Source organism: Cherax quadricarinatus, chromosome 78 (genome assembly GCF_038502225.1).
Source record: "Cherax quadricarinatus isolate ZL_2023a chromosome 78, ASM3850222v1, whole genome shotgun sequence".
NCBI classification, from domain to species: domain Eukaryota; kingdom Metazoa; phylum Arthropoda; class Malacostraca; order Decapoda; family Parastacidae; genus Cherax; species Cherax quadricarinatus.
In genome coordinates, this window is record NC_091369.1 from 10,829,414 (window position 1) to 10,845,023 (window position 15,610).

General features: G+C 40.5%; 1 protein-coding gene across 4 annotated transcripts in view; it reads left to right on the plus strand.

Moving 5' to 3' along the window:
- The window catches only part of LOC128701622 (uncharacterized), a 29,271-nt gene extending 17,259 nt beyond the window's left edge, over positions 1–12,012 (plus strand). Inside the window, exons 1-3 of one of the 4 annotated variants that reach the window (XM_070101723.1) lie at positions 6,153–6,350; positions 7,682–7,773; positions 10,548–12,012. In XM_070101723.1, the coding sequence (XP_069957824.1) occupies positions 6,191–6,350; positions 7,682–7,773; positions 10,548–11,687 (1,392 nt within the window). In that variant the 5' untranslated portion in view covers positions 6,153–6,190 and the 3' untranslated portion in view covers positions 11,688–12,012. Of the gene's footprint in view, positions 1–6,152; positions 6,351–6,380; positions 7,572–7,681; positions 7,823–10,547 lie in introns of those variants that run through there. The other 3 variants (XM_053795485.2, XM_053795483.2, XM_053795486.2) reach the window with 3 other exon arrangements.
- Positions 12,013–15,610: the final 3,598 nt, after the last annotated feature.

Sequence of the window (15,610 nt, forward strand, 5' to 3'; positions counted from 1 at the left end):
CGTTTTGATGTACGGGATCTTCAGGCAAGGCTCAACGCAGTTGAACCGGCGATCCAGTTTACACTAGAAGAAGAGTCCAATGACAAGCTACCTTTCCTCGACGTCCTCATTCACAAAGTAGACAACAACCTAAGATTTCAAGTTTATCGGAAACCCACCAATAAAAATGATCTCACACACTTCTATTCCAGTCAAGATACCAAGACCAAAAGAGGCATCATCATCGGGTTTTTCCTAAGAGCATACCGAATTTGTAGTCCTGAGTTTCTTGACGAGGAGTGTACATACATTCACCAAACATTCACAGAGTTACATTTTCCTTCTTTTTTCATCAAAGACTGCAAGAAAAGAGCTCTTCAGATCATAAATTCTCCACGCATCAACACCACTCCCAGCAAAGTTATAATTCTTCCCAACAGTCAGGTTGCACTGAACGTCTCAAAAGCACTTTCACAAGCTAACACCAGAGTCGCCATCGCTTCTAGCACTTCAATAAAGGATATAACCAGGACAAAATCCAAGCACCACGAACCAGTCAATGCAGGAGTTTACACTATACCCTGTGGAGGCTGTGACAAGATTTACGTAGGTGAAACAGCCAGAAACCTCGACACCCGCCTCAATGAACACATTTACGCATGTAGGAACGATAACTTGAACAACGCCTGTGTACAACGCCGAAATTCCACCAATCATCTCATGAAATTCAGAGACGCCCAATTAGTGATCAAAGAAACTAATTTCCGCAGACGCAAGTGCCTCGAATCAGCACTGATCGCTGTTTCGAATACAATTAAACAAAACAACGGCAGCTTCACCATCTCCGAAGTCTTAGCAAGAATCCTCCTGAAAACAGTAAACCCTGCCATCACATAGTCTCTCCTGTTATACTACACAAAGCACAGAGAGTGAACACTGAAATAAGCTGCCTCATTCCAGTTTATATTTGTCCAACCTATTTTTATGTTACCCAAGTAATAGCTTTTATATCCTTTTACTCATGTACGAATTAATTGCTCTACCATATTGCATTACTTTTGTCACTACCACTACTACTACTACTACTACTACTACCACTAGTGAACATCGAAATGGTACCTCACTAGTATTCACCTCACTCTGAGCCTTTATATACCCTCTGTGTCCATGTATTGTTTGTAATGGCTTGATAAAGCTCCTGGAGAGCGAAACGTTGCCACAATAAATGTCACATTAGTTGCACTTGTGTCCTTTTACTTTACATATTGTCGGTAATTCTACCAACTTTATTACAATTGCGATGTTGTACACAGGCATTCCTTGTATCGTCAGTCCTGCTTGCATATTGGTGTTCTGAAATACGTGTTTGGAGGTCTCTTGATGTTTCGCCCACATATAATTTGTTGCAGTCATTACAAGGGATTATGTATACCCCTGCAGAGGATGGAGGCTTGTCCTGTCTACTACTGGTGATGTCCTTGATGGTCGTGGTTGTGGAGGTAGATACTTGGAATGATGTTTTGGCAAAGATGTTGGAAACATGTTTGGCAAAGGAGTTGGTTGGGAGGACTATGTATCTCTTCTCGGCAGTGTCTTCTCTGGGTGTGTTGAAGATGTTTAATGCCCGCCGTCTGCAGTCTCTGATGAAGTGACGAGGATAGTGGAGTTTAGAAAATACTTGTTCAATTATAGTGCATTCTTCCTCAAGGAACTCATTGCTGCAGATTCTGAGTGCACGTAGGAAGAAGCCTATAATTACACCACGTTTGGTTTTGGTGTCGTGGTGAGAGTAGAAGTGGAGAAGATCGTTTTGGTTGGTGGGTTTTCGATAGACTTTAAAACGAAGTTCGTGGTCAGCTTTGCAGAGCAGAACATCAAGGAAAGGAAGAGTGTTGTCGACTTCTTCTTCAAGTGTGAACTGGATTGAAGGCAGCAATGAGTTCCTTGAGGAAGAATGCACTATAATTGAACAAGTATTTTCTAAACTCCACTATCCTCGTCACTTCATCAGAGACTGCAGACGGCGGGCATTAAACATCTTCAACACACCCAGAGAAGACACTGCCGAGAAGAGATACATAGTCCTCCCAACCAACTCCATTGCCAAACATGTTTCCAACATCTTTGCCAAAACATCATTCCAAGTATCTACCTCCACAACCACGACCATCAAGGACATCACCAGTAGTAGACAGGACAAGCCTCCATCCTCTGCAGGGGTATACATAATCCCTTGTAATGACTGCAACAAATTATATGTGGGCGAAACATCAAGAGACCTCCAAACACGTATTTCAGAACACCAATATGCAAGCAGGACTGACGATACAAGGAATGCCTGTGTACAACATCGCAATTCACACAACCATTTAATTAACTACAGAAACTCAAGACTTATAGCCACAGAAGACAACACTCAATACAGAAGAATCCTGGAATCATCGCTCATCTCTACAACCAACAATTTCAACCAGAACAATGGCTTCTATAACATAGCTGAACCACTCGCCAAGAAACTTCTTCATCGCTATCCCACATAAGAACATAGAACACTGCAGAAGGTCTACTCACAACTTGTCCAATACCCCTGCCAAGCTACCCAAGACTGTATAACCCCACCCGGTAGATCATCAGATGCAGCATTCTCCACCTGACCGCAACATTCTGAACATGACTATAAATACTCTCGTACCTTCCAACCCCAGGTAGATCCGTGTGTGACTTGAAAAAGCCCACTGTGTGGGTGAAACGTTGTCAATAAAGGATCACATTATACTGCATTTGTGTTTATATTTCCACTGTGTCGGTATTTTATACCATTTATTTCCATATGGATACACAAAAGGCCCAGGAACTAGACCCCAAAGGGTTAACAGGAATACATATGGATTTATATCTACATATCTATAGTTCACTTATCTGCTACAAGCAAATTTAGGAAATTTGCTTAGTATATCTGGTATCTGATTTTCATTAATATCTTGACATGTCACGTAGGTTATTATACTGTCTATCAGTCAAGGAGAGTTGACTCCAAATCCTTTAACCAAGAGCCCTTCATGAGTCTCCCCTACCCACCTTCCATCCCACAAGTACCCCGTGCGAGGCTAGGAACAGTAACATACATGCTGGTTCATCACTTTACAGCCGCATAGCCTCTCAAAACCCCCAAATGACAGTTCTCGATCTAATTCACCCTGACTAGTAAATGCTGTTTTATGTAAGGCTTGTGTAACTTTATTTGCATAATATATTATATGTGTCAATGACCTGTACTGTCAAGACTATTGTAAACAAAAGAAAGATTGTGTGTGTGATACCTAGATTACAACTTATAGTGTAGTTGTGTACGAAATGGTATATAATACCATTTCGTGTAGTGTAGCCATGAGTCTGTTGATCCCATGAACATCAGAGGACCCCCATACCTAGTGTCAAAAACTCTTATCTCCCATAATAAAGGACCTTGTAGAAAGTTATATACATATGTCAGTCGCCTTAATTGTATAATATGCTGTGCTCCACTTTATAGAAATAAAGTTTGTTTGTTTTTTAGCTTCAGAAACATCTCTTGTTTAATGTTATATATGGTTAAGTAAGTTTATTCAGGTATACACAAATAGTTATATAGATTATCATGCATAGCAGCATGTGTAGAGAACCTGGGATAACCACGAAAAAGTCAGAGTGACTTATTTCCATTGGGGTCCTTTTAATACATTATTATACAATGTAGGAAATAATATTTTATTATTATACTATAAAGGATATATACTAGGAATAAGGTAAAAAGAGTTATTTACATTTACATGTGCGTTAGCTAAAAAAATAAAAAATGATTCTCCTCCCTTTCTGTCATTTTATTTTATATAAAATATTCTGTATGTAATGATCATAAATATTTATCAAGTTTAATATATATTTTACCACTAGCCTGGTAGTTAGTTAGTTTAATATGTTTATTATGCACCCCATACCCATCCTGTGGGCGGTAGTCAAAAGATTACAGAGGTACATAATTGGTCCAGGGACTGGACTCCAAAGTTTTGATAACTGAGCAAGTTACAGAGGTAATGAATTCACAATTTACAAAGGTAATGAACTCACAAATTACAAAGGTAATGAACTCCGGGTAGGTCTAGCCTGGTAAATTGCTATTTCAGCACTAATTATGTCTACTGTTTTTAACTTAAATACATAAATTGTATGTTCTGGTTTTAGTTTGTTCGATATACTTTGAATAACGAGAGGCTTTCTAAAACATTATACAATATTGATACCAGATGTAATTCCCGAAAATGTAACTCCTTGTATTTCGGAAATGAAATTAGCATTTATATTTGTATAATTGAGTGAGTGTGGGGGTGGGTGGGTGAGGGTTGATCTAAATAAACTTCCCTTTCTCCCGCCATGGCATCCCTCCCTTCCGTCCTTCCTCCCTCTATCCCTGCTACCCTCCCTCTATCCTTACTTCCCTCCCTCTGTCTCTCCTCCCAACCTCCATTCTGTCGTCATGGTAACAGCCCCCTGCCTGCTTACGAAGCAATAATTCAAAGTATATAATACTATAACCTTGATAACCATTTTGTTTCCCCTTCAATGTGTATGCAATTTAGAAGCATTTTATTATTATATGTCGGTCTTCCAAAAGCGTCATGTGAGGTTTATCTGAGGAGTGGGAAGTCCATATGCCCCTCGTTTGTTGACACTAGGCCCATGTAGTGTTTTCCTGGTACCTTGGACGAGGTTGGTGTGTTGTGTCACTCATTGTTTCTTAAGATTTATTTTATCATTTATGCATGTATGTCTTACGTTTGCACTCTGACTGGACTAAAAATGTATTGTTGGCTGATTTGTGTGTACAGTTGTTTTATATTTGTTGTTATACTTGATTTCCCAGTAACTTAGTTGAAATCAAGGACCCAATGGAAATGTCACGTTTTCTGACTTTTTGTGGTTATCCTAGGTAATTTACACGTATGTTACTGTTTATGATGATTATAGTCACCTGAATTTGTGAAACTACTTAAGTGTAGCTATACCTAAATAAACATACGTATTTCATTATACACAGGCCCGGTGGCCTGGTGGCTAAAGCTCCCGCTTCACACACCCGGGTTCGATTCCCGACGGGTGGAAACATTTCGACGCGTTTCCTTACACCTGTTGTCCTGTTCACCTAGCAGCAAACAGGTACCTGGGTGTTAGTCGACTGGTGTGGGTCGCATCCTGGGGGACAAGATTGAGGACCCCAATGGAAATAAGTTAGACAGTCCTCGATGACGCACTGACTTTCTTGGGCTATCCTGGGTGGCTAACCCTCCGGGGTTAAAAAATCCGAACGAAATCTTATCTTATCATTGGACTACACCCTTGATTCTCGTGAGGGACTGTTGATTCCTCGGACTGAACTTATTGCCTCCCGTTCTCCCAGGCAGTGTATGATCCCTACTGGTACTAATTAGTACTCCATCATGATTGTAATAATATTATATGCATACAACAGTTATAAACTTTAATGATCTAACCTAGAATTTAACCCATAAAAGCCAAATAGGATTGATTTCCACTAAGATCTTATTTTGAATCTTCTTCAAAATGTTCATAATTAATCTAGTATCAAGGACCCCAATGGAAATAAGTCACTTCTCTAACTTTTTTGGATTATCCTAGGTAATTTACACATATGTTAATATGTTCCCCGTGGTCTGGTGGCTAAAGCTCTCGCTTCACGTGACGAAGATCCAGGTTTGATTTCCGGCGAGGGTAGAAACATTGGGCGCGTTTCTTTACACCGATTGTGTGTCCCCCCATCAGTAAAATGGGTACCCGGGAGCTAATCGACTGGTGCGTGTCGCATCCTGGGACAAAACTGACCTAATTTGCCCTAAATGCTCTCTATAACAAGCGACTTTCTGTATAGTAGTATGTCATTAATGTCAGCTAGGCCTGTATACCTTGTACATGTATTTGTAGAAATAAAGATATATTATGTATGATAATGTATTTAACTGTATTTATGTGTACGAGTACCTAAATAAAGTTTGAACATGCTTAGAAGGCAGTATTCAGCTTTATTTAGGTTAAATATACAGGTCTATTAAATTTATATAATAGACTAAGCACTTGATTATTACAACCATAAGGTTGTGATCAATTATGACTGAACCCTAGTGGTGAGGTCTGCGTGGTTTGGGATCTCTTGTCAGGAATGGGTGTCACTTTCCCCACAGGTGTGTCACTTTCCCAAAGGGTGCCACTCTTCCCACAGGGTGCCACCCTTCCCACAGGGTGTCATTCTTCCCACAGGGTGTCACTTCCCACAAGGTGCCGCCCTTCCCACAGGGTGCCACTCTTCGCTCTTGCTGTAGGTACGGTGCCACTCTTCGCTCTTGCTGTAGGTACTTCAGTATACCCATTGGGTGCTTGCCTGATTAAGAACCCAGCATTTCCTTCGGCACCATTAATAAGGTTATTTCCCTTATCGTCAAAATTTGCTGATACTTCGGATGACAAAAATGTGCAGGCACTGTACTTCCCACCTCCAGGACTCAAGTCTGGCTAACCGGTTTCCCCGAATCCTTTCATAAATGTACTTTGCTCACACTCCAACAGCACATCGTCATAAAAATAATTTGCCTCCACTTGCTCCCTAACACGCTCACTGGAAGTCCAAGTTCCTCACATACGAAACCTCCTTTACCCCCTCCCTCCATCCTTTCTTAGGAGGACCCACCCCACCTACCTTCCACTTCAGATTTATACGTTCTCAAAGTCATTCTGTTTTGTTCTATCCTCTCTAAATGTCCGAATCACCTCAACAGCCCTCTGGATAATACTTTTAGTAACTCTGCACCTCCTAATCTCCAAGCTACAGATTCCCTGCATAATCACACCCCACATTGCCCTCAGATACTAATCACTACCTCCATGCTTCACAACCACATAAGTGTTGATACCACTATACTCTCATACATTCCCTTCATTGCTTCCATGGATAACGTTCTTTGTCGCCACAGACTCCCCAGTGCACCACTCATCTTTGTGGATCGTCAGTTATATAGGTCACCTGATCTTCCATAGCTATACCCACCTGCTGACAAGTCCACTCCCAAATATCTGAACACATTCACTTCCTCCTTTTCCCCAAGCTTTCATTTCCTATTTTCTTTTTTGTTACCCTCATCGCCTTACTCTTTCCCATGATCACTTTTAACTTCCTTTTATATTCCCTCTCCAGTTCGTCCACTAACCTCTGCAACTTCTTAGATTATTATTATTATTATAATCAAGGGGGAAGCGCTAAACCCGGAGGATTATACAGCGCCTGGGGGGGGGGATGTGGAAGGCATTCAGGCTTAATTCGGGGAACTGGAGCAGATCCAATTCCCTAAATCAAGAGCCCCTCACCAACATCAAGGAACCTTCCTTGAGGGACAACTTCTTAGAGTGAACTGATCACGAAAGTGGCAGATTGATAATGGTGGTGTTAAATTTATAATGTTACAAACGGAATATGTTTACAGGCTGAATCAGCATCATGTTTTCTGTTGATAAATTGATGTATATGTGGGGAGGAAAGTCTGCTTTTTGTAAGTATTGGTGTTTTTTCGGTAGTAAACTAAATAAGTGGATATTATGGGTTGTTGAAAGGGATGTGTGTTGTTATTTTCACGTTTTTGATTGCTGTATTGTGTTTCAGAGGAAATGGCAGACGGGGGCCAGGAGATAGAAGAAGTCTTGGTACCAGAACTGGTACTGCCTCATGGCTTGACCGCAGACACCCTAGCTACAGTAAGAACAGCTTTTCTGCAGTGTTATGAGTGTTTAGTTGTGGCATTGGGTAGGTACCAAAGTTTGTGGCAGAAACATTGAGAAGGTACATAGTATGTGGCAGAGGCATTGAGTAGGTACCCCACAACAAGTGCATTAATGTTGGTGAGGGGCTCTTGATACAAGGGACTTATTCTCTCCTTCCCTAAATTGAACCTGAATGCTTCTTATTTCCCAGGCACTATATAAACAGACTATGTGTTTACTGCTTCCCCTTGATTAAATAAGTGTGGAAGAGGCATTGGATAGGTACCTTTGCAGCACAGGCACCTCCTGGCCGTTACTCTAGCTTCATCCATATTTTAATCAAACACTTGAATAATAGAGCTTATTTGTAATTTCATGTAAAGCTCTAATTTTCATTGGGGGTATTATGCATCATTTACCATGCCTCCCACATTCATAGGGAGTAAATTCAGTGTTCTGATTTGGAACCTGTTTGCGTACTATTTTATAGGTTTAAATTCTAATATGCATATTTTCTCACCTGAACTTTAAGGCTTATTAATTATGAGATTTCGGGTGTTACCATAATTTCAGGCATTTGAATTGATAAGGGCTATGAAAGTTCTCTGCACATTATCCATTTCTGGATACCTGGAGAGGGTTTCAAGGGTCAACGCCCCTGTGGTCCGGTCTGTGACCAGGCCTCATGGTGGATCAGAGCCTGATCAACCAGGCTATTACTGTTGACTGCATGCAAACCAACGTACGAACCACAGCTCGGCTGGTCAGGTACTGACTATAGGTGCCTATTCAGTGCCTTCTTGAAGACAGCCAGGGGTATATTGTAATCCCCCTTATGTATGCTGGGAGACAGTTGAACAGTCTTGGGGCCCTGACACTTACTGTGTTGTCTCTTATCGTGCTAGTGGTGCCTCCGCTTTTCTCTGGGGGGATGTTGCATCGTCTGCTGAGTCTTTTGCTTTCATAGGGAGTGATTTTCATGTGGAGGTTTGAACTAATCCCTCTAGGATTTTCCAAGTGTATATAATCATGTATCTCTCCCACCTGTGTTCTAGGGAGTACAGGTTGAGGAACTTTAAGCATTCCCAGTAATTGAGGTCTTTTATCACAGTTACGTGTGCCATGAAGGTTCTCTGTACATTTTCTAGGTTAGCAATTTCACCTGCCTTGAAAGGTGCTGTTAGTGTGCAATACTGTTTGAGCCTAGATAGAACAAGCTACCTGAATAGTGTCATCATGGGCTTGGCATCCCTAGTTTTGAAGGTTCTCGTTATCCATCCTGTCATTTTTCTAGCAGATGCAATTGATACAATGTTGTGGTCTTTGAAGACGAGGTCCTCTGACATTATCGCTCCCAGGTCTTTTACATTAGTTTTCGTTCTATTGTGTAGTTGGATTTTGTTTTATACTCCAGTACTTTTTTATTCTCCTCATGTTTTCCATATCAGAGTAATCAAAATTTCTCATTGTTGAACTTCATATTGTTTTCTGCAGCCCATTTAAAGATTTGGTTGATGTCCGTCTGGAGTCTTGCAGTGTCTTCAATGGAAGACGCTGTCATGCAAATTCAGGTGTCATCTGCAAAGGAAGACACAGTGCAGTGGCTTACATCCCAGTCTATGTCAGATATGAGGATGAGGAACAGGATGGGAGTGAGTACTGTGCCTTGTGGAACAGCTTTTCACCGTAGCCACCTCAGACTTTACTCTGATTACTACTACTCTTTGGTTCTGTTAGGAAATTATAAATCCATCTGCCAACTTTTTCTGTTATTCCTTATAATGCATTTTGTGGGATTTTACATCATGGTCACACTTGTTAAAGGCCTTTGCAAAGTCTGTGTACCACATCTGCATTTTGTTTGTCTTCTAGAGCATCCAGGACCTTGTCATAGTGGTCCAGTAGTTGGGACAGGCAGGAGTGACCTGCTCTATACCCATGTTGCCCTGGGTTGTGTAACTGATGGGTATCTAGATGGGTGGCAATCTTGCTTTTTAGAACCCTTTGAAAGATTTTTATGATATGGGATGTTAGAGCTATCGGTCTGTGGTTCTTTGCAATTGCTTTATTGCCCCCTTTGTGGAATGGGGCTATGTCTGTTGTTTTTAGCAGCTGTGGGATGACCCGTGTTCATGCTCCCTCTCCATAGGATGTTCAAAGTACATGATAAGGGCTTCTTGCAGTTCTTGATGAGCACATAGTTTCATGAGTCTGGGCCTGGGGGAGAGTCCATGGGCATGTCATTTATCACCTTTTCGAAGTCATTTGGCATCAGGATAATATCAGATAGGTTTGAGTCTACCAAATTCTGTGTCTCGCCCATAAAAATTAATTTTAGTCTTTGACTCTCAGTCTGATTAGTGGCTCGCTAAAAACCGAGTCATATTGGGACTTGAGTAGCTCACTCATTTCCTTGCTGTCATCTGTGTAGGACCCATCTCATCTAAGTAGGGGCCCAATACTGGATGTTGTTCTTGACTTTTATTTGGCCTAAGAAAAGAAATATTTGGGGTTTCTTTCAATTTCCTTTATGGCTTTTAGTTCTTTCTGCATTTCTTGACTCCTGTGAGCAATTTGTGCATTTTTGGCAATCACTGATTTTTAATGGATATCATTTTATTACATTATTTGTGACCCTATCCCTTCTGCTGATGTCTTTCCCTCAAACACCTTCACCTCCTCCATCTTATTCACTTTTTCCATATTGCTTTGAATGACCCTGAGGTTTAACAGTTGATGAATATAATAATGATGAATTTTTGTTTCAGTTGATGACAAGTATACTGCTTCGCCAAGTCTATTGTCAGGCTTGCCCTTGGGCTCAGTGGCTTCTTCTAGCAGCACTGGAAATTCTACATGGCCATCCTGTTCCAAAGTTAGATGCACAAACACTTATCATGTTGCAAAGAACAGATAATAGAGAAGGCCCAAAAAAGAACTCAAATTCTACTAATGGTTTGAAAGAAAATTCTCCTGAGACTAGCTCTATCAAAGAGCATGCATCAGAAGGGAAAATGTTGGTTGGTGAATATATAGATCACAAAGAAATGAAAAAGAACTCCAAATATAGAAAAAGACAAAAGGATAATTTAGATATCTCTAGTGATCAGATGTCAGACAGACAATTGTGTGTAGGCAGTGATATTGATGTACAGAGAACCCCAATGAACATTGGAAAAGACATGGGTGTACAAACAGTCTCCAGCATGACCAAGGACTCTAGTGTACAGACAATCCCTAGTATGGGCAAGGACTTTGGTATACAGACAACCCCAAAGATCATGGGTAGAGCTGTTAACAAGTGGGTGCAGGTGAAGAAATTTAGACAAATTTCTCAAAGTATTCAGACTGAGGAATCATTTTGTAGCATTAAACAATCTATAAAATCCACACATGATGAAGAATCTCAAACCGAGAATCTTGAAACAGTGAAAAACATCTGTGATAAAGAAACACAAACACTAATTGAAAAATCAGAATCAAGGTCAAGAGAAAGAAAAATGTCTTTTGATTCTAAATGGAGGTTGTCTCATATATCTGATTTACCTAAAAGAAGATACTGCAGTGGTGTCTTGTCTGAAACCAAGAGAAAAAATGTGCAAAGAGAGCATTCAGGAAAAGAGAAAGGGTATGCATATTTTTTTCATTCTTCCAGGTCTCCGGAACATTTGAGGGATAAAAATCATGAACTAACAGTGAATGGTGATTCGGATTTGAGCCTCCCATATTCAGTACAAGAGAGCCATTTAATCAGTGATGCCAAAAAGAGTGAACTTGATATCCCATTGTTTCATGGTAGACCATTAATAGGATGTAAGAGTGAAAAAAATGCTGCTGACATTCCTTTGGATCCTGTGAATGGAATAGAAAGTTTATTGCTTGAAGATCCTCGTTATACAGAGAACTGATATGCCTTCATAACTTTCCTATGGAGTAAAATATAAATATTTTAATTTGTATTCACTACATGAAAATATTATAACAACTTATTAGAAAACAAATAATGTATTTTAAAAATCCAGATCCAGATCTCCAGATCTATCCAGATCCAGATCCAGATCTATATTTACAGCTTAGTTGTGATATTTGAACAGCCCATATTATGTACAATATTATGAGCAGATACAAAATAACTGGAATATTTTCATGGAATGATCATTACAAACAAGTGCTTTCAACACAGCACAGTTAGAACCTTTCAGTATACATACAGGTAATGTGTATTTGTCATTATTCACTTTTGTTTATTTACCCTAGGTCCATCTAATTTAGAAATATTCCACAGTATGTGTGTGTGTGTGGAGGCGAATGCACATATTCGTTACCTTCTCTGTCCTAATGAATGTTTTTAAGTTGTGCATGTGAAGGAAATGTTGAGATTAACTATTATGGTACTTAAAAAAATAATGAAAAAATTTTTATGGGACATATGACATCTGTCCTTCAGTTTTGTTTCCTTTTTCACCTGTCCCTTCTTTGTCCTATCACTCTTTCACTTTGTTACTTTTTTGTTCCTGGCTTTTGTGCAGGTACTTCATGCCAGAAGTTCATAAGCTCTGGTTCTCTGTGTATCACTCTAGTCAGATTCAGTATATTGGAAGTTCATGAGTAGCACCTAGGTTCTGGCTCTATAATTGGAGTCAGGTGATGTACATTGGAAGTTTGTGTGTAGCCCCTAGATTGATAAAGGATTGAGTAGATTTACCAGGTTAGTAAGGAGAAGAGGCCATAGTGTGCATTATAAGGAATTATTTATATTTTTTATACTTTTACCTCACCATGCAGTTTTTTTTTTTAACCATTTTACTCTTCCACATCCTTCATTTCTTCCATTGTAATCTTCCACTTCAGTCTCTTACTTCCTCCTCCTGTCACTTTCTTTCTTCTCTTCAATTTAACTTTACTCTTCTAGCTTCTCTTTCTTGTGGTATAAAGATACAATATACAAAACAAGTTTGTATTGGAATTGTTTTTCACTCAATTTTCATTATTATTTTATATTTTGTGAAACACTAAACCTATGTTGATTCAGATCATTCGTATTCTAATCATGAAATAGACATGCCACTTTTGCAGTCAGTCAGGCTAAAGGAGAAAATTTATTGTCACTCACCCTTTCTCCTTCCATCTCTTTTTTCCTCCACTCTCTTCCCTTTTCCTGTCTGTTTCCTTCTCCTATTTCTTGCTTTGCCATTCCTTCTCTTTTCTCTTCCATCTCCTCATGACCCATTCAGGCTCAGTGTTTCGTTTTGAATACATATACAGTACCGCAATAATGTTATAATAAGAATTTGCCTCCTGTCTATTCTTCTATTACCCTTTCCTGTATCTTCCCTAGAGCTGTCTCTGCAAGTAAGACACAATATGCAGTTATGGTATTTTATTGAGATGTTTTGCCCACTATGGATGATACAGTCCCTGGTGGATGAAATCTTTTCATAAATAAAATGTTCTAACCCACGCATTATGTCTGATTGACTGTATATTCTGCCTCTTTCATACTCTTCTATCTGTATCTTTGCCCGTACATCTTTTTTCTCCTCCTCTCCCTCTAATGCTTCTCCATCCATGTTTCCCTTCGCTATGTTCCCCCATCTCTTATCTCTTTTCCCTTATCCTCCGTTTTGTTCTCTACTTTTTCTCTTCCCTCCATTTCTTCCATCTTGCTCTTTCAAAACTTATCTTCTCCTTTTCTTCACTCCTGCTCCCCTTTTTTCTTATTTATCTTTTCCTTCCTTTTCCTCTATTCTCTTTTCCTAACTCCAACTATAGTGTATCATGATCCCTCCTCTCTCTCCTCTCTCTCTCTTTTTTTTTTTACACAGGGTTTGACAAGGTTAAGGATCCCTAGCTTTATTGACAAGCTATTTACAGGTTAAGGATTCCTAACTTTATTGGCAAGCTAAGAGCTGTTACCTACATCAGCTCATTTGAAAGCATTTTTATTGTTATGAGACATACAAGTAGGGAACATGATGAAGTTGGAGCCATCTGTGGGCCAGCATTTTCATTTGATCAACTGACTTTATCTCGTTGACATCATTATGCTGTACGAATGTGTTCCATACTCGAGTCATCCTGGGTATATAGGATCTCAGATGGAGTGAAGTTCTGGAGAAGGGTACAGCCAGAGTGAAGTTGCTGCTTTCTGCCCGTCTTGTGGCATAAAAGCTTGTTTCACGCTGTCCTCAAAGTGGATCTCTCCTCTCTCTCTCTCCTCTCTCTCTCTCCTCTCTCTCTCTCCTCTCTCTCTCTCCTCTCTCTCTCTCCTCTCTCTCTCTCCTCTCTCTCTCTCTCTCTCTCTCTCTCTCTCTCTCTCTCTCTCTCTCTCTCTCTCTCTCTCTCTCTCTCTCTCTCTCTTCTCTTTCTCTTTCTCTTTCTCTTTCTCTTTCTCTCTCTCTCTCTCTCCAAGTACATGTACAAGGTATACAGGCCTAGCTGACATCAGTGACATACTACTATATAGAAAGCCACTTGTTATGCAGAGCATTTTGGGCAAATTAGGTCAGTTTTGTCCCAGGATGCGATCCACACCAGTCGACTAACTCCCAGGTACCCATTTTACTGATGGGGAACATAGACACCCATTGTAGAGAAACGTGCCCAATGTTTCTACCCTCGATGGGAATCGAACCAGGCCATGTGAAGTGAGAGCTGTAGCCACCAGGCTAAGGATTCCTAACTTTATTTACAAGCTAAAAGCTGTTACCTCTACTGTTTGGACATGTAGAGAGGATGGAACGAAGTAGAATGACTTTGAGATTGTATAAATCTGTAGTGGAGGGAAGGTGGGGTAGGGGTCTGCCTAGGAAAGGTTGGAGGGAGGGGGTAAAGGAGGTTTTGTGTGTGAGGGGCTTGGACTTCCAGAAAGCATTTGTGAGCATGTTAGATAAGAGCAAATGGAGACAAATGGTTTTTAGGACTTGACATGCTGTTGGAGTGTAAGCAACGTAACATTTACGAAGGGTTTCAGGGAAACTGGCAGGCTGGGCTTGGTTCCTGGAGATGGGAGGTACAGTGCCGGCACTATGAAGGAGGGGCGTTAGTGTTGCAGTTTTATAACTGTAGTGTAAGCATGCCTCTGGCAGGACAGTGATGGAGTTAATGATGAAAGTTATTCTTTTTCAGACCACCTTGCCTTTGTGGGAAACGACCAATGTGTTAATAAAAATACAGCCTCCTCACTTAGCGACATATACTCGTTTACCGACGCCTTGGACTTATGACGGGGGCTCTGAACAGTATTCGTACCTAAATAATGTATATTAGAGCTGATTTCCTCTATTCTATTCATTTCAATATACTGTACACTACTGTATAAACATTTAAAAATATACCAGAAGTGTTATAAATGGTGCAAAGGTGACATTAAAATAACATCAAAGATGGTTGACACAAATCCACTACCATTGTAGTATGCTTCTCACTTAGCAACGAATTCGTTTAGTGATGTGGTCTCAGGAATGGAACTCTGCCGTTAAGCGAGGAGAGGCTGTAAATAAATACATCAGCTCATTTAAAATTCATTCTCTCTCTTTCTCTCTCTCACTCTGTCTCCTCTTCCCTCTCTCTCTCTCTTCTTCCCTCCTCTCTTCCCCTCCCTCACTCTTTCTACCCCCTCCCTCTCTCTCCTCCCTCCCCTCACCCTCTTCCCCCTTCACTCTTCCCCCTCCCTCTCTCTCCCCCCTCACTCCCCCACCCTTTCCCACCTTCCTCTCTCTCCCTCCTCCCTCTCTTTCTCACCCTCCCTCTCTCACTATACCCCCTCCCTCTCTCACTTCCCCCTCTTTTTTTTTTACACAGGGTTTGACAAGGTTAGATTAAGGATCCT